Genomic DNA, 20,731 nt, shown 5'->3' with positions numbered 1-20,731 from the left:
CAACAAGAGACAAAATACACAGTATATGGAACCTTTTGCCACAGGCATGGCAAATTCTACTGTCCATTACTGCAATTAAATTAGTGGAATTGGGCAGGTTTGGCTTAAGAATATTGTGCCTTTCTACATACTGTTAACAAGAGTAAACAACTTAATGGAATTACATCATCTTGTTTTAAGATTCCAAATACTTAATCCACGCTGCTGCTCTCTCACCATGCAGAGTATCTAACAAAATAAGAATATCTTCCCCTCCCCTTCTCTTATGCAGCACTTTGTGATTAATGCCTAGTGTAAATACATAAGCACTGCTGTGGCAGTAAAAATGCCAAGATAGAGGTCCCATTACAGGAGGCAGCATATTCATGACCAGTAATCATAGAGTCATAGAATCATTTAGGTTGGAAAAAATCTTTAAGATCATCAAGTCCAACTGTTAACCTAACACTACCAAGTCCACCACTAAACCATATCGCTAAGTGCCACATCTACATGTCTTTTAAATACCTCCAGGGATGGTGACTCAATCACTTCCCTAGGCAGCCTGTTCCAGTGCTTAACAACCCTTACCATGAAGAAATTTTTCCAAATATCCAATTGTGAGGCCACACCTCAAATACTGTGTCCAGTCTTGGGCCCCTCAGTACAACAAGGACATTGAGTTGCTGGAGTGTGTCCAGAGAAGGGCAACAAAGCTGGTGAAGGGTCTGGAGCACAGGCCTTATGAGGAGCAGCTAAGGGAACTGGCGTTTAGTCTGGAGAAGAGGAGGCTGAGGGGAGACCTTATCACTCTCTACAACTACCTGAAAGGAGGTTGTAGTGAGGTGGGTGTTGGCCTCTTCTCCCAAGTAACTAGTGATAGGACAAGAGGAAATGGCCTCAAGTTGCATCGGGGGAGGTTTAGATTGGATATTAGGAGAAATTTCTTTACTCGATGAGTGGTGAAGCATCGGAACAGGCTGCTTAGAGAGGTGGTGGAGTCACCAACGCTGGAGGTGTTCAGAAAACGGGTAGATGTGGCACTTCGGGACATGGTTTAGTAGGCATGGTGGTGTTGGGTTGATGGTTGGACTGATGATCTTAGAGGTCCTTTCCAACCTTGGTGATTCTTAGTTTTACTTTCATTAAAACATAATCCAGCCACCAAGCCAGGAAACATGAAATTAATTATCACTCTACCCTTAATTAGTTTAGTGGTGGACTTGGTAGTGTTAGGTTAATAGTTGGACTTGATCTTAAATGTCTTTTCTAACCTAAACAATTCTATGATTCTGTTCTATGATCTAAACCTCCCCTGATGCAACTTGAGACCATTTGCTCTCGTCCTATCACTTGTTACTTGGGAGAAGAGACCAACACCCACCTCACTACAACCTCCTTTCAGGTAGTTGTAGAGAGCAATAAGGTCTCCCCTCAGCCTCCTCTTCTCCAGACTAAACAACGCCAGTTCCATCAGCCACTGCTCATAAGACTTGTGCTCCAGACCCTTCACCAGCTTTGTTGCCCTTCTTTGGACACACTCCAGCAACTCAATGTCCTTGTTGTACTGAGGGGCCCAGAACCGAACACAGGTATTCAAGGTGCGGCCTCACCAGCGCCAAGTACAGGGGGACAATCACTTCCCTAGTCCTGCTGGCCACACTCTTCCTGATACAAGCCAGGATGCTGTTGGCCTTGGCCACCTGGGCACACTGCCAACTCATCTTCAGACGGCTATTGACCAACACCCCCAGGTCCTTTTCCACCAGACAGCTTTCCAGCCACTCTTCCCCAAGCCTGTAGCGTTGCATGGGGTTGTTGTGACCGAAGTGCAGGACCTGGCACGTGGCCTTGTTAAACCTCATACAGTTGGCCCTAGCCCATTGATCCAGCCTGTCCAGGTCCCTCTGCAAAGCCTTCCTACCCTCAAGCAGATCAACACTCCCACCCAACTTAGTGTTGTCTGCAAACTCGAGTGGCAGTGCACTCGATCCCCTTGTCCAGATCATTGATAAAGATATTAAACAGAACCAGCCCGAACACTTGAGCCCTGGGGAATACCACTTGTGACCAGCCACCAATTGGATTTAACTCCATTCACCACAACTCTTCGGGCCCTGCCACCCAGCCAGTGTTTAGCCCAGCAAAGAGTATGCCCGTCCAAGCCATGAGTAGCCAAATAATGCAGCACATGCCCTGCTTAAAGTTTGAAAATTAAACTAGCAACATTAAGAGATTTTCCTTTCTATAGTATCAGAACTTCCATATGTTTCTATTTATTTTCATCATGCTGAGCAATCTGATTTTGGGGACAGTCACATGGGCACCTCTTATAGCAAATTCTACTCACACAAAGCAAGCCATTCAAAAGCGTTCATTTAAAAAGAACACATCTAATATGAAGACAGCATTCATTATTACTTTAACAGCTTTCAAAGTAAGAGTTCCTTTTTCCTTCTGTAAAAAGCTCTTTAGCATATTAAATTAATAATTTTCATTTGCACATGTGGCAACAGCATTATCAGATAATGAAGATATGCATATGTAGACTGAAATAAAGAAGAAAAAAGTTTTATCAGTAAAGGTACACTTAAAAGGAAAAATCAACAGAAATGTTAAATGGCGAGGACAGAAGAAACATGCTTTGCATTAGCTGGGCACAAGGAAGAATAAATAGCCAATCATAGTCAAGAATCTATTTTTTTCTAGACATTTGATATTATTTTTACATATACATACTACCATAAAGGCTGAGCTTTGCCATTGTTCTATACCCCCTCAGGGGAGTAGGCAGATATAAAGTATCTCTCCATCTCCCTGCAAAGGCTACTTGCATAAGAACAGCATCACAAGGGTTGTTTTTTGTGGGTCTACTGTTTTCTCACACATTAAAAAGCATAAAATTCATACTAGTAGTATGAATTATTTTGTTAAATAATGAGGGAAAATGTAACTCATGGTCTGCTTCTGGATATCACAACCATTCATTACATTTTATTCAATACAGATTAACTCAATTCTTATCCAAAGACATTGTCCAGTTAATGGATACCAGGAAAGGTAATTCACCTATCATTCTGTAATGATGCTGGGATTAACAGTATGGATGCTCATGTAAAATCATTCCCTTAGAGAATTCTTATGGTAGTAAAATCTGTATTCCTACCATCGCTAGGGCTTGGAGCATTTCCAGGATTTCCTGTGCCTCACACCTTTACATAATTTTAGAGTACAAATTTGACAACAATCCATTCAAGTATCAATACTTGTGGGCTGACTGGTAGCATGCATCATTTTCTGAAGTCATATCAAGGAATTGTTCAGAAAGGTTTAAAGGCAGAAAAATCCACCTTCTGTTGTTAAAACAGGAAAAGTCTGTCTCTTAGAATAAAATGACACAAAGTACATTTTGTATATGAGATCAGATGGAATTAACACCCTCTATAAGGCATCTCCATATGGCAGATGTATGTAAACACATCAGACAGAAACAACTTTCAAAGATGAGAGTTTTGATATGAACTTCTGTTGTAATCTCAAATCATATCATCTTTCAACCATACCACAGCAACAACATAGGTAAATGCTCCAGCTATTACATGCTCAGATTGAAGTGTAACTCTTCTTTGATAAAGCATTATGTAAAAGGGGTACCTTCTTAGTAATCTAATCTGCTACTCCACCAGTGTATTCAGACATATCTGCTTAATTGTCTACACTTTTACTAGATTTCAGTCCTTTAGCTCTGCAGAGCCAATGTACTAAGAAATAATAAGTGATGGCATAATTCTCACCGACCAACAGTGCAAGAATTATTTCCTAACTGCTTGGTGATCCCTGGTTATCTAATAGGATCTAAATGTCACAGATAAACCTAAGGAGAAATACCCAATGAACTCTTAACCAGATATCAACAAAAGTGACATTAAATGCCAGCAGGATCAAAAGTCACAAATGCAGAAAGAGAAACCACATTCATAAATCTGTGGAAGAGAAGTGTACCAGAAAACTGCCCGAGAAATGATGGCAGAAAGAAAAAAGGCCTTTGAAGGATGTTTCATGCTTCTAGAGAGGATACAGGCTTGAAGGGTATTGGCAGAAAGAAAGAAGAGAGAAAATAAGCCTGTACTGAGCTTTTAATCTTTCCCTAATTGTACTGAGAGTCTCCAGCATTATCCCCAGAGAGAATTAAGCATAAAAGCCTAAATAACTCAAACAAGTTCCCTTATAACTCAAGTCCTTTCAGAACAGCATGATTTCTTTGAAAGACTGTTTCTCAAAGACCAGGTCATACAAAAATCATATTGTAATGTATATTTTTATTCTGCTAAAACAAAGCAATGACATTGCACCTGTTTCCACTAAACTGTACTCAGGAATATCTGGATAGGATTTTGTGGAAATTAACAGAATAAAGCTTGTCTGTCTATTTTGGAAAATTAAGTGGTTCATACTCCAAGAAAATTGTTTGGATTGGTAGTCAGAAAAGATATTTTTCAAAGGTTAAGAGAGAAGTGGAATGCAAACTTAAATAGAAATTACTCAGGAAGCAGCCAGAAGTTAAAATGTAAGCAAGCTGAATTCTATCAATAACTACTAAATGCAGGATGGCAAGGTTTAATTTCAAATGCTGATTATGTATCACCCTCAAACAAATGGTATACAAGCCTGGCTTAGAGCTAAGTACAGCATCTAGAAGGACAAGAGTTTTGTATCAATCTAATTTAAAATGAACATTCGTAAAGTTAGGTCAGAAGATATTTAGTGTGCAAAGTTTTATTCATGAGTTTCAGTTTTATTTTAACCTCTTCATTTGAGATTTAACTGAGAAACTATTTTAAGCAGAGTTCAGAGGAAATACACATTAATGGTCTTATGTAATCATGCATGAGACGAAGGATAAAGAAATTGAGCCTTAAGCGTTACACCAGACTGATTGTATGAATCCACAAATTCTGATAAACCACTGATTTAAACAACAGCCTATAACAGAAATATTAGACGAAAATAGGAATTCTGTGAACAGCCACTTCATTACAGAGTATAAAAATACTGGGAGCACATGCCTTAGAAGGCCACTGTGTCTTATTATGTGCTGTTCTTGAATATTTGTGGCATTAACAACCATTCACCAAAAGAAAAAAATATATCCATGAACAAGTTGTTCCATAAATCCCCTTGAGATTTAAACATTTCAGAGGGCCCACAGGCCCCTCAGGGCATGTTTCAGGCCTGATATTTTCACATTGCTGGTGAACAGATTTCTAGGAATTTTGCAGCTCACTGAACTAATGGAATTAGAGCAACACCCACTAACCCTGAGAATTTTAAGTGCTGGAGTTCGAGTGCTCAGGTTGAAACAAGGACTGATTCAAGAGCAAGCACATGGATTATCTGGGTTTTTAAAACTCTTACTCTTGATATCTGGGACTGGTCATAATCAGCACAGGTGACAGGCTGGGTGGGCCCTGTAATTCTTATTCTCTGCCACAAGAGAGATATTCCATATTCAGTTCTTACTCTTTTTAAGCGTACCTCTGAGATGCCTAGAGTTTGTAAGGCTTTGATACAATTTACCTCAGTACAAGTATTGAGTTGACCATTTTGTTAAGCATGCCTGAACTACTAAGCCACAAAATCATTTGAGTGATTCCAGCCTCATGCTCTCATATTGCACCAACTACGTCAGTGGATAGAAAATGTTACAGAAGGGAAGGGGGTAAAGAGGATTTAAATCTAGTGCCAACAGCCTGTGCTGCATATTATACAAGGAGAAGGAAGCAATTAGTAATTACCTGGGTTGAAATCCCACAATGCTCATTGAAGTCAATAAGGTAGGGTTTCACCACGGATAAAAAGAGGGGAGGAACCAGTCTAAGGGAAAGGGCAAACATTGAACCTTACAGCTCTGATTATGACCAGGAATTGAACCTTACAGCTCTGATTATGACCAGGAAAAGACATCTATGAGAACTGTTCTATCTAAGGCAAGCAAAGGGCACTCTCTTTTTGAGCCCATTTATTAATCCATATACCTAATAAATTGATAATGTCTGGAGTTTAGCTTCTTTTGAATTTTAAGGTGTTGAATGCTCATTCAAGGGAGTGCTTTCTTAAGGAAGGAAGAATTTACATTCCGCTAAACAGGACTTGTAGGTTACATTTTTCTTGCTACATGAAAGTGAACACTTTTACAGTATTTTTACAAAATATTTGATAAACTAAACAAGACTGTCAGAATAAAAAAATAATATATAATAGCCTTGTTTTCAGTATGTGTTAATCTGCTAAGATCTTCCACTGCCACAGATCTTACTGTCAAAGATCTCTAGTTTTTTTAATGCCAGCAGGTTTAAGCTAATGGATTTTTAAAATGTCAATATTGAAACATATCCATTGATCTAATAAATGGTATCACATTATTTGCCTGACCCATTATATAGTACAAGCAGAAAGCACCCATTCAAATGCAGCATGCAAGCACGCATTCTATAGGAATGCCTTGGAGGAATGCACAACCATATCCATCACTGTAAAGCAACAAAAACTCGTTGCTAAAAGGAAGCTTCTAAGGGTTTACTAATTTTCTCAAGAACCTGGAGGAACCAGTAATAATAGTTAACCTTTTGTGTGAGGAAGAAAAAGCACAACTCATCTGAAAAGAAACCAAGAATTGAGATGATAACACTGACCAGAAGATCAGAAAGGGTCAATCTCCAAAAATAACCTCATCCACGTATGAACCCATGGTTGAGTTAAGGGAACAGACGGTCTGTGTCAAATCCAAAAGTTTAGAAGTGTAAGCAAAGCGTTATGCACTTTGGTATCCATTCTAAGGCAGGGAAGGACACTGCCAACCACAAATGCAGTTAGAACCAAAGCTCCATGCAATTTGACACATAAGTTTGACAAGGCAAATATGAATTTAATGTAGTAATATATACACACACAACATATCTACAAAGACATAATTCTGTTATGCATTTTTTCTCTGTGTGACAGATGAGAACGAAACACTTATTTGATAGTTAAAATGTATGTTTCAGAAAAAAGCTAGAAACTATTTTATAAGCTTCAAATCTTATGATTCTTCTGAAAGGCATTTTTACCTAATAAAAATGAACAAATGAAAGACCAGAAGTTTGCTCCCTGAAATAAGATTCGTAGGCTCCCAGTTGTGTTTTGCAATATGTTTTTGCCATTTAGCACATCATGTGTAGAGATACCACATTTAATAATACAATCTGCTGAGGATGAAAAGCACTTTCTTTGCTAATAAAAAAGCTGGTTATAGAAAGTGCAAGTTTGGCAGTAAAGCTTCAAAGAAAAATAGCAGCCTCAAAAACATCTGCAGACTTTAAGTGTATACATTTCAGTTTGTCAGATGTTCTTCTGTAATTTAAATATTTTAGGAATTAATCAAAATAATTTCTTTTCTTGAAAATTGGATGAATTTGTATTTTTCAACTTTAGCTCTAACCATGATAAAATATGAGAAAACCAATAAAGGCATTACTTAACAGGGAGACTGACATGCTTGCTGGATGTTTCTATTTCTTTTTATCCAAGAAGGAACCTCAAATAAGTCAAGCTTTCTGCAATATAATTTAAGACTCTTTGAAGTGTTAATAAACATATAAACATCTACAAGGGTTGTAAATAGGAATGACAATATATTTTTGCACAGTGCCTAGTATAATAGGATTCAACAGGGGCTTCAAGCTGATGGGCATTACTACAGTGATACAGAATTGCACCTAAAAGAAATGACATGCTAGTATGGTTTAAGAGAAATCAGGTCTACAAAGCCTTATTCCATCTCTCCACATAGTGATCAGTGACACAATCATAAAACATTGCTATTGAAATAGATTCAGAATAAACCAGGAGGCTGAGGTGAAAACTGATTGTAGGGATGACACATACAAGAACATGCATCAGGAAAGTTCATTGCAGAGAGACATGAGGAAGGATCAGGCCTTTCCAATCAGCTTGTTATTTTTCAATCTTTTCAGTCTCTTAAGGGACGTCTGAAGTGCCTGTGTCTGTCACCTTAAACCAACGATAACAACAAAAAAAGGGAAACTCACTGAGTTAAAACTAACTGGATCCCTTGATCTTCTGCAGAAATTGTGCTTTATTGACAATATTGAATATCATACCTAATGGCACAGCAAATTATCTGGAACAGAGTGGATAATTATGAACTTTCAGTCATAATGCCATTATTGAGAAAAGAACACATCATAGAAAGACTCTATCAAAAGACTTGTACACTTCCATCAGTACATATCATGGCAAGAGAAAAGCTGTGTTACTGAAGTGAAAAATCTAGATTAATTCCTAGATACATTTCTCCACTGCCAATGGCCAGGAAGGTTACCTTAGGAGATACACTGTCATAAACAGTGTTCACAAAATCTGCATCCATTTTTTAAAATGTGAAGTGATCAATACATCTGAATGAAAGCAGCAGTCACTGTGTTGCTATGCTGAGAAACGTGGCTTGTTCTGATGTAAGTCTGGCTACTGAGGACAGAATGCCGTTCCATAGTCATTTAAATCTGCTCTACCAGACAGAGCATCGCTCGTTAAAATTAGAAATGTTTGACAAAGCAAAACAAGAGAAAAAACCCTACAAGCATATCACAAGGGTGGTCAAAACCAATGTAACAGCAGCACTAAAGGCCAGACTCTGCTCCCACTTAGCTCCATGTGTATCAAAGCAATTGTACTGTTTTCACTTGAAATAGACTCAATTCACACCAGCAAAACTGGGAGTGCAATCTGGCACTTCTTCTTGTTATAATATAACAATTTTGGAATCTTTCCCTGCTACTCACTTGCATGCTTTATCAGTACTAACACAGAAGGTATGAAGGTGGAATGTTAGTTACTTTCAAAGCTTTGCTCACATCTTGCCAATTCTGTGTTTACTGTCATATTCTAAAGCTGAGGAGGGGAGGAGGAATTTTTTTATATTCCTCCTCCTTCCATGTGTTACTCTAGGAAAAAAATCTGCTTGCCTATCATCACTTCATTTTTCAATGTCTCTCACGCTAGCTCTGTTTCTTTGCATACAAATTTGAATTGGTCATCAGCTGAAGATTTGCAGACAGCATAAGGCAACAGATTCCACACACTTGGGTCCTTCCACATCTTCCTTCTGTGTTGTATTCTTTATCTGACAATGTGGAATAAATCTTCCTTATTCTGATAAGATGGCTCTTTCAGAGGTTGGTGAACACAGTATTCCAGCTACATTGCAAATGCAGGCTACTACAATTTGATCACTTTTACGTTTCTCAAATAAAACCCCATTAGAGAGACAAATCATCAAGGTAGAGTTTGAGCAGTCAATGGAGACTGTGACATGAAGCAGGTAAAGACAGCTGAGCGTTCCATGACCACCTTTTTATACTTTTGTGGGTCTCCAAGCACTTCACTATTTTAAATCACATGATCATCCATCCTGCAAAGCTAAATATTCTGTATTTTATTAACTATAGTTTTATACCTCTACTGTGTTCGCCTATGGGCAGTCAGTAAATCAGAGCAAAGACTTCTGCAATTGATAACTGGGCAATAAACTGGCAGAGAAGTATACCGTAAGTCCAGCTGATAGTTTAGGGGCTGGACATGAATCTATTTTTTTGTTTGATTCCCTCCTCCCAATATTTCATTTCTCAGATCAAATTTAATATCTCTCACATAAATGAACTGGAAAGAATTTCTGGTATGGAATACTCACTGGTGAAAAGATGCATTAGAAACTACTGACATTTACATGAGATTCCTAATACTCCTTAAGCATGTTGAAGTATTCAGGAGTCTACCAGTAGAGAAAGAAGCAAGAACATTCTCAGGTAACAATGTAACATATATTTTCCAGCAGCCTAAGGCAAGGAAAAGGCTGCCTCTCTGAAATGCTACCTACTGCATTACACTGCAAAACACCTACATGAGATTCAGTAACATACTTTGATAAATAATGTACTTGCAGCATGGCCAAATGGGTAAAACAAATGAAAATCCTTACATGTTCACTTTCATTCATGTATTTTTACAGTGCCTTCATAATTCTTACTGCCATAATCCTGACATACAAAATGAGGCATAAGATTATATTATACCTTGATATAAGGGATATGATTAGATATTTAAAAAGACAAACCGATATTACACACAAATGCACTGAGAGCTGTGGTCTCAATTCTGATGAACTGAAGCCTTACTCAGAAATCTGACTGAACAGTGCTACAACATTTAAGTCAGCATGCCATTTCATACGTGTATTTCCTACGCAGCATTCCATTGAAAATGTATGCAAAATTTCTTCTGTTCTGACAGAGGATCTGTTTTCAAACTAGCTCATTAAAAGCTAACATTGACAGTGTTCAGAAAACAAAGATGGTAAGAAAGCTGCTTTTCCCAAAGCTATCATTTCAGAGCAGTGAAGTCTGCTGAGGGCTACTGGATTATCATCAGATGGGCAAAAGCAGGAAGCAAGTTACGCTACTGTTTATCAGACTACAAGATGTGTAAGTGTTGCTGAATATGAATAAAAAAGAATTAAAATATTCATTCTGACCTTACAGGGGACAAGACTCCCTCTCTCCAAAGTTACTGCATACCGAAGTAATAGCTGTTCTTCATTTACTCAAGATCAAATGTTTCTCAAGGCATGTTCAGTAACTTCTAACATAATCTTATTCCACACAAAAGGAAATTGGTTATTTGTATGTTATCCAAGGAAGGCTGAGTAATTCACTGTGGTAGGAAAGACCTCTAAAAATAAGTCACCTCTCAGCAGATTCACTCCCTTCCTGTCTGGGTTTGAATCAGTTTGCAACTGCGTGAAAGGACAAAGCTTGAGGATAAACTACAGAGAACTTCTGTAATGATAACACTGCTCACATACACTCATTTCACTCCTACTCTGTTTAAAAGAATCCAACTATTAGGGGTGGAGCAAGCCAGTGACCCAACAGGATGTGCATGACCAGAACTCCTCGTGTGTAGCCTTCTGCTTTCATGTTTATTTTTGGATGTATTTTCCTTTGTGCTTTGAAACATCTTTTTTCGGCAAGGTAGCTAGCACCACACTAACTCATTAAAGAGGCAAAGCAAGTTCTTATCAATACAAAGAGTACCTCTTCCTACAGATTCATAGAGCCTCTTCAAAATCTACAGTGTTGTAACAGTGATGAATAACTTTTTTTATGTTTGTTAGTGCTCCTCAGAGATGAAGGCCAGGGACAACTGGTGCAAAAAGGCATGTCACCAGTGATTCCCATAACCTCCTAGAGCTTCTTCATCAGGGAACAGTGTTCAGCTGTGTGAGAACCTGACCAGAGATTTCATCATCTCCAATCTGCTATAGTAGCCCTTGATAGAAAACAAGTCTCCAAGGATGAGTAAACTTAGAAGTTCAACAGATGTTCCCGAACAGAATGCTACTTCAACAGATGCAGTCATTAGAGAAAAATCTTAGGCCATTTTAACTGGTAATTGTTATTATCAGGACAATATCATTTGTTTTGACCAGCATTCCCTGACTGTTAAAACTGGAGATCATAGAAAATCTTTCTGTATTTAAAGGGTTGATTGAATATGTGGTTCTGTATATTACAGAAGGAATCTTATTATATTTTTGATAAAGTATATCCTATCTTTTCCTCAAAGAGTATTTAAATTTCTAAAACTGACAGAAGAATAGTGACAAAAAAGAAAAAAGTCTGTTTAGAAGTAGCAATCTCTTTCTTTCAGATATAGACCCAATTGTAATCATACCCAAAGAAATTAATACACTTTGCTGTATGTTGGGCATTAAATATGTTAATAAGCCACATCTGGTCTGTGAAACATTCTATCAATACAATTGTTCCTTAGAGCAATACAGCTAATACAGGAAAAGTAACTTTTCAATTTAAACAAAACTCAGAAAAATCTGTAAATTCATAATATGAAGTTATAGAGATTCTGAAAATTCTTTCTAAACTTAGACATAGCTAAAATAGATAGGTATTATATCTTTCTCTTCAAATCTAGTTTCAGGTTTTATACTAAAAGTTTCATAAGCAGTATAAATGGATATGTATTTGTCTTTCAAAGAACTGCATAGATTTGTGGTAGAAAAACACTTGTTGCAAACATGAACTTCATCAGTAGGTTTCCGTGTTAACAAATTTTTACTATAAAGGAAGATAGTTCATAGCTCTTAGTCCTATCATTTCAGATTAGTTGCACAATAAATTAAAGTCAACACTGAATCAATTTATACTGGTTCATTTTCCAAGATTATATTCACAACCTAAAAATAAAAAAGAATACAAAAAATTGCAAACCTAAAAATAAAAAAGAATACAAAAAATTGCAGTCTTGGAATTTCCATGCTCTGTATGCCAAAAATCTTTAATCACCTAACAGAGACTTTTCATTTGTTCTTTCCCTCAAAAGAAGGAAAACGTAAATTTCCTCAAAAGTAAATTTCGGGGGGGGGGAAGAAACAAACAAAAAAATCATATATAAAATGTATTTTTTGCACATCTATTACTAATCATAAAAATCCTACATTCATAAAAGCAGTAACCATTTTAACAATTTCAACCATACAGTTTATTTAGGTTGTTGTTAAAGTACAGTATTATATTATTTTGGAATTCAGTATTTTTTAAGGAGAAACAACTGCTTTCTGGAATTAAATTCTCAGTATCTGGAGAGTTGAAATTTGTATGCACTAGATTTTAGTTTTTACCATATCTGGATTGTAATGATACTGACATTGTTGCCTTCTCCCATTTTTCCCATGGTACCACAGATAGTAAGTATCTGTGATCTATTCTTGACTTTGTGTGGGTTTTCATTAAAAAATTATCTGAATGGCACCTCACTGTATCAATAACCATTTCGCCATATGGGCTTTGTCACAGCAAAGATAGATGAATCTTAGGATAAAGTAGACAGAACAACACAGCATCCAAAACATAACAAAAAGTTTCCCTGAAGAAAAGTATTTACTTTTCTTCAGATAACAATAATAATATACTACTGCTGCTATTGCTAGTATATTTTGGGGGAATTTTCTTAAATAATTTTCTGTCTGTTTTGAACATTCTCTGTTTATCATACTTTAGCTGCCGTTTATGTAGGCTTTGGGATTAGCAGATTGCAAGGAAACAAATATTGCCTTGAAAAAAATGAACAACTTAATTCTACCTCAGACTAAACAGCACAGCTATATTTCACGGCATAATTTTCCACTCACTAAGAGCACAGGGATAGCCTCCTTGAAAGAAAGCACACCAAAATACATGGAAAGTTCACTGTAAAACTGCACAAAAGGCAAAGAAGCACCACAAAGCTAAACTGTGGTCTGTGACTGACACCTGCAGCATCTGTGACGTGCTCTACTGCACAACTTCATAAAATCTGCAGTATACAAAACGTGTGCTAAGGCTCCCTCTGATAGATCCCAATACTTTCAACACACATGACCTTTTCCAAAAGCATCTATCATCAAACAACTCATCAAAATCAGCAAAATTGTTAGAAACAACATTGTATTAGTGATTAAAGAGCAAATGATATTGGTATTTTTGTTTTAAAACAACTTTAAATATGTTTTAAGGTTCAAAATTTTTAGGAAGGGAACTTAACCTCCACTCCTCCAATATTTCTGATAGGGAACCAACAATCTCTGAATGCTTAGCAGGAAATTCATATAAATAGCAGAAATTACTCTGCTTATACCAATTAAAAGTGAATTAAAAAAAAAATGTTACTTGAGAAACCTACAATTGGATTTATTCTCCTCCATCATGAGCTTGTAAAGCACTATTTACAGTAAAATTTTCTGACCACTGGCAAGCGTAGCGTATGTTAAAACAGATGAGACCACTGGCATATTTAATCTTTTAATGCCAGGGTCTAAAATTATAATGCAGCTCCTGTAGAGAAAAAATCATGAACTGCAGAAATATATTGCACTGTGAATTTCTTCAAATTTGCTATGAGACTTTAAGATCATTTTATTTTAGCTGTAGACATTGTCAAAAAACAGTACAAATTATGGCTATGCAATTCAAAGACTGAAATCTGGTGTTGTCAGAGCATTCACTGGCAAGCATATTTCATTCACATATTGGTCTTTCATGCCTTGGTCATGCTGCACCATTAACTATGCTGAAGGCAACATATTTGCAGACAGGTGGTATTAGTGCTGTTTCCTCAGTCAGTGTAGCTAGTTGTGGATTTGATTTTCTTTCCAATATCCTTACTTTAGTACTGCTTTTAGGACAATTATTTGAAGCATAATACTGCTCTTTCTCAGGAAAAGAGCAAGACAAAAAACCCCCATCTGTCTGCACTTAGGAGAGAAGCTGAACTAAAATGCTACAACCAGCATCTATTTCTTAAATATAGTTACTGTCTCTGGACGTGCAACTTTAGGACACTGTCACACGATCTGACAGCTCTACACAACACTTGAATTTGTACAGTCACCATTTAAAACAAGCTGGCAGTACAAATTGGCAATAGTGTAGGCCCAGCCAACAGGATGCCTTCCAATTCCCAGAACACTTTTTGAAAAGTATAATGCTTACAAAAATGCAATCTGATTGAAGCTCAGTAACTTATCACAGTAACATGTTAATGAAGTCTTCTCAGCATTCATACTAAAGTACATACAGATTATAGAATGAAGAACCTCAGCAGTACATTCTCCACAAAGGAAAGTTTTAAGGGAATTCACATGAAATCAGTAACTTAATTTTTAAGTGATCTTGATCCATCTGCAAATTCTAAACCACTTATAGCTGGTGATGAGACAGGAGTAAAGAAGAGTAATTTAAAATATCAGAGTATATTAAGGATAGACTCTCCTCATAAATGCTGGCAATAAAAGCAAGTTTAAGGCTAAGAAAGCAACACCTGCAGTGTACAAATAAGTTCCACCAGAAATTTCACCTAAATTATTTCGCTAGAAGAAGCGTGCAAGAAAGAAATACAGGAGTATGCAATCATGCAGAATAAGAAGCAATAAAAAGAAGGAAAAAAGACTTTTCTTTTTGTCCAAACTGATTTAAAAGAATTATTACTTTGCTTATGGTATAAATATACTTATATCTCATTACAAACACTTAAAAGGTTAAATCACTTTTTTCTGCATAAACTACAAATAAATCTGAATTTACCTCCCAAAGTGCTTTAAAGTCCTTCTGCTCAATTCGAAGGAGCTCACTATATTCTCTGGTAACGATGGTAGCATGGCGAGGAGTGTTATCCAGAATGGACTCTCCAAAAGCAGTTCCTATTCCCAGAGTGCATATTGTCACAGCATCCTTTGAATTAAAAATAAAAGGACACAGATATTCCAGGATGTTTTAAGAGTCTGTATGTCACATTTGCTAATAGCACTGCCTTAAGATTCTTCAGCAATTTGCTTTAAAAGAAAATTAATTAAAAGTGCCAACAAGAAAATCAATATGCTGATGAACAACACAGGAAACCTCAATGTGGAAGCAAGTAGCACCGCTGTTTTCTATGACCATCAGTTGAATTAGACATTCCTGTCTGCAAAGCAGAGAACACAAAAGTCACCTTCACCTTTGGAAGAAAGTTATGACTCTGTTCATCTCCTTCTAAATGCTGTTGCGATGATGAGATCCTTTAGAAATGTCAGAGGTGATCAGAAGACAACTAGCATCAGAAATGCAATCCTGGAATATAAATTCCTGCCCTGTATAAGCTACTCTCATCAGAAAGAAAATTTGACTGTTATGTTTTCTCACTAAACATAACTTTCAATTATAATATCCTCTTGTATTTATAATGCATTTATCTATTGTACAAGGACTGCGTGCAATGCAGTCATACAGTTTAATCAACTCTTGGCCTTTCTGTTGAAAATGCCAGCAAATCTCTCAATTGTTAATAGATGCCTGCTGATTAAGTACCAGACTAAAAAAAGAAAAAAAAATCCTTTTCACATAAGTCAGGGATTTCAAGAAAACTATTAAAAATCCGAAACAACCTGGAATAGAGTATTCAGGGTGTTCCCAAACATGCAGTAAAGTCCACTTCAAAAGAGTCTATGTGAGCATGTGCCATTCATGAGATGGCAAGATGTCTAAAACAATCCCCCTTGGCCAGGAACTCCTCTGTAATAGTTCCAATATAAATTATGAGCTACTGTAGACAAAAAATTAGAGTACTCAAAAATAAATAGCTTGCTGAATCAAGATCTTTAGATACATGTTCTATTTTAGGCTTACAAGTTGCTATGTTCCTGAGCACAGGCTTGAAGCTGAACACTTACATATGTCTCTTTCTAAGTTGGACCTTAAGTGACTGTTGAGTAATTAAAAAAAATAGCAACAGCGTTAAAAATTTAAACTGATACAAACTGCACTTTACTAAGGAAATCACACATGCACACAGACAAATACACATAAACATATATAAACACATGTTAATTTTATTTGATACAACATTAGAAATATAGTTTAATTCTAAAATGTAGGACTCATGAAATGTCTACAAAAATAAAAGCAGAAAATTTTGTCATCCCATCCACTACATCTTTATGTCTGATAATCCAGGAGAGATGCATGAGCATATTTCAGCATCATTTTCTGTGTTTAAAATTGCATTGTTTTCCTTTCATGCATCTAATAAGTGGTAATAGGCAAATGTTATTAAGATCAAGTTAGTAGCTTTATAATTGCATTACAAAGACAAATACCCATAATAGTCCAGTTCCCTGAACCATAGCAAATTGCTTTTGCACAGATATTACAATATAAAATTATGTGTTCAGGAAAACAAAATCAATTACATCTTAGAAAAGATCTAGGAAGAATTTACCAACTGTCAGAAATAAATTTTCAAGGCAGGCAGATATGAACAGACACTGTTTAAAAGAAAGAATATTTGGGAATGAGCACCTAGGCACCTAAATCGATGTCTCTACAAACAGCCTATAATACATGCTACTAAAGTTCTGCCTTAACAAGCTTACCTTTCAGAGCTGAAATGTTATATGCATGCATACTCACAATTGCACTCAAAAGAGCTACAAAGAAAATGTGCCTACTGCTCACACAAAATTTGATCTCCAGGTCTCCAATACATTATTCTCAATTTTATTTAGAAAGTTCAGATAGATCTCTGTTTAGAGCAGAGTAACCAAATTGCCTAGCAGAAGAAGAAACTTTTCCATTAGGTGGATCATAAGCAATATTTAAATCTTGCAACTTCTTTCTCACTTCCTTCCCTCCCTCCAAAAAAATAAACTCCTTTGAAATGCCTCACCTTTTTTGATTCTTTACAACCCTAAAGAATATATCTTTAAAGACAGAATAGAGAAGAAGAGAGAAGGAAAGGTGTTGGTTGAGGAACCACTTTCTAAGATAACTTCTGACGAGGCAGCTGTTCAACCTGAGAAATAAATTAACATTGTGGGGTGTTAAGTCAAGGAGCTGGAATGGTCCTATCTACGTTCATTAAAGAAAAGTCCAGGCTTCTATCAAGTGAAAGTTCTTTCAGTTTTTTTCCCCAGCCATCATCACTCTCCACTGAGATGCAGTTTTGCAGTCAGCTAGGAAGCAAGCCCATCTGTCCTCTTCAAGACTTCAGAGCCCCATTTTCTCTCTGCCCTTTGTTTATACATCTCCAGCCTCCGGGGGAATCAGGTGTGCATTTCCTATTACACCTGTTAACCTTACACTCAAGAGTCTCCTGCTGTTCAGTGTAGACTTCAGGAGGATTGCTGGCAGCTCAAAACTCAGTTTGCTGTTCCCCTCTGCAATCCCAGAAGCAGCAGGGGGTTCTAGCTGCTGATAACCAGCTAAAATTCACACAGCTATTTAAAAGGCAGTATTAAAGACTTAAAAAGATGAGATTGTTTCCATTGCTATCTGTCCTGTGAGCACACTATAAAATGGTAGCATTCATATCAGAGGCTGTTTGTGTATTCAGCTTCACTGACTCTCACTGGCAGGTGAGACACATGCAGTGAAAGAGTTGTTAAACCTCCCCCCCCATCAATCTAAAACATTATTGAATTTGTAAGACCATTCTATGGAATGGATAAGAATTAGAAACAGGGCTCTGCCTTACTCCCTCCCCCACCATCACAAGACACATCCCTGCATGCTCCTCCCTGACTTGCGACGCTCCCTATGTTCCAACCTGGCAAACAGAATTTTTGTACTGTGTGTAAACAAAATCATGGTGTCTGAAAGAGAAATGAAGAAAATAGGGAAAAAAAATTATGAGTGCTAGGTTGAAAGGGATTAGGCACTTTCCTTTGAAATTTTAGGTTATTAAATGCTTTTAGTTTATAAGAGTTGTCATAGCTAGTTTGTTTTTAATTTCATCATTTTCCCACACCTTGTACCTTTAACTCACCTCTGCACCTGTGTCCCTCCAGGACTCCATACCATCTACATGTTTAATTGGAGTTCTGCAAAAGCTGGCATTTTGAAAAGTTTGCTTATTATTACTTTGACACAGTTCAGTTTGTCCTCAGCAAAAATTTCCTTTTATTACAGAGAAACCAAAGGATGCCTGTTCTATGAAGTGATTTTCCTGGTACATTACCTCCACTGGAGTATGTTTCAGCCATTCAGACAGGAAATCCTTATCAAACTACTTTTAAAGATAACATAGAAATATCCTCCCACACTAGAATTGCAGTTTGCCATCATATGTCAGGCCATCCTCTTTACACAAGACAGGGTGATTTGCTTAAAGGAGGCATGATGCTTCTAGAAAGACTGTGACCAACTTCTCTTCCAGTTCCTAATTAAAATATTTACAGATCAGATTAATTGTACTGTAATAACATTCATTATTTCCATATCTTTCTATCCGATCCTCTAAAAGCTACCTGCAATGCCTTGGGCTTTTTGCTAGGTTACCTGGCAGACAGAACTGAAATGATTTTTCTATATTAACTTTCAATAAACTAGGTTTAAAACCAAAATTAGTACAACCATGACATGTGGAGCTTAGCATGGGCCAACACACCCTGCTTCTCAGCTGATTTCATTAGTCCAGCCAATCTCTGCGTTTCAATGGGTAGAGCAGTTCTCATGCTCAAACTAAGTAATTTAAAGCTAGCTTGGGCGTATTTACACTACACTAGAGACTACAGTACAAACCTATGTCACGACTACACATAGGTTATCTCCAAAATACATAATGGCATTTACATGCAGAAAGCAGTATTGCAAGGCTTGTCCTCTTAAAATCCCTTTCCTTCAAACAGACAGGAAATTATTCCCTTTCTTACATGGACATCTGAACATCTTTCTTCACAGTCATTCTTCTCAGCAACCCCACTAACTTATTTGGCTTTTGCCCCCCAGCCCTCTGCATCTTCCTACAAGTGACACTGTGGCACCACCCAAGCACCCACAGCTGCTCCTTTGAAGCTTTTCTTAAAAAGGTGAATTATTTGTAAAGTCAATGCCCTGTGTTCCATTTGGTCTGTTTTTAAAATCTGATCAGCTTAAAAAAACCCCACCAAAACACAGGCAAGATAAACTAGCAATAGCCCCCAGTGCACACTATGATTCAGCTGGCAGACTACAGCAGGACTGCAGATCAAATTGCTATTTGGTCTTTGTCTTTCTTCTCTTCATTCCTTCCTGTTTTATCAGATAGTAATATAAATATTAATCATTTGGGGTAAAAGGCTCTGAATCTAATTCAGTAAAACACAATGCTGCAGAATCTGGCAAAGATGTCACACTGATGCTTTTGTCATAATGCATTTATTCCCAGCTTTATTCTGAGACATTACCAACAGTCATCCTTCAGAATCTGTTCATTTTTGAAACTGAGTTAAAAAATTAAACATACACAAAGCAGTCAGCAGTATTTTTAAGACAACACCAAACTAGGAATATCGATAAGAGGAACTTTTATTACTCTATACCGCGGCTGTAACATTGGGTAGGTAACAGTGTCAAATAAAAATTAAATTCAGAATCTGTTCATAACTGAGGGTAAAGACCTCTTTCTGATAGATTCTAACCAGGCTGCATTTTCTGTTTATTTTGAAGGGGACTTAGTCTTTGTGTGACTTTTAAGTACAATGTTTATCAGGGTATTTGTTACAAACAAGTTGAGGCAAGACCAAAACAGTTCACTACACTTACCTCTGTAATTCATAGTGTGACATTTTACCTTAAAAAAAAAGACTCCTCTTCAGTCTCTTCTTGATTGTTGAATAGCCAGAAAATTCATAAATAATTTGTACAGAAAGCAGACCAGCCACCACTCAGGATGTACTGGATGGGTAATCCTTCAGAACTCTGTATTGTAAATTGTATTGTCCCATTTCAATGGCAAATTAAATTACCATCATGATCAGCAGCAGCTAGCATATTTTACCATCTCAGTGGAACAGAACTAAACAGAGAAATCTGCTCTGGTCAAACTCTTTAAAACAGGTATATTGTAAATAGTCAAATATGATTTTCAAACGAGCTATTTTAGTATTAAATATTGCCTGTACTCAGTTTGTTATGTATTCTAACACTGCCCTCTTGTGACATAATACAGTTTTGCAAGCAGTCAGAAAGGATTTTTTCCAAACCAAGATGGAAGTGAGGCTATCTACGAGATCCTAAATATGTGTGTTTGTCTTTATCAAAACATTTAAATAGAGTACATGGAATGCTTCCTCTTATCATAATAGCAAATAATATCTAATGTTAATATTTCTGTTTATATGAAT

General features: G+C 36.9%; 1 protein-coding gene across 1 annotated transcript in view; it reads right to left on the bottom strand.

Annotated features, from left to right (window-relative positions):
* RAPGEF4 (Rap guanine nucleotide exchange factor 4) overlaps positions 1 to 20,731 on the bottom strand; it is a 161,036-nt gene that overhangs the window by 123,047 nt on the left and 17,258 nt on the right. The window contains exon 4 of the mRNA XM_075710086.1: positions 15,177 to 15,323. Coding sequence (XP_075566201.1) covers positions 15,177 to 15,323 — 147 coding nt within the window. The remainder of the gene's footprint in view (positions 1 to 15,176; positions 15,324 to 20,731) is intronic.

The sequence above is a fragment of the Pelecanus crispus genome, chromosome 5, assembly GCF_030463565.1.
Source record: "Pelecanus crispus isolate bPelCri1 chromosome 5, bPelCri1.pri, whole genome shotgun sequence".
NCBI classification, from domain to species: domain Eukaryota; kingdom Metazoa; phylum Chordata; class Aves; order Pelecaniformes; family Pelecanidae; genus Pelecanus; species Pelecanus crispus.
This window is presented reverse-complemented; position numbering and strand designations above follow the sequence as displayed.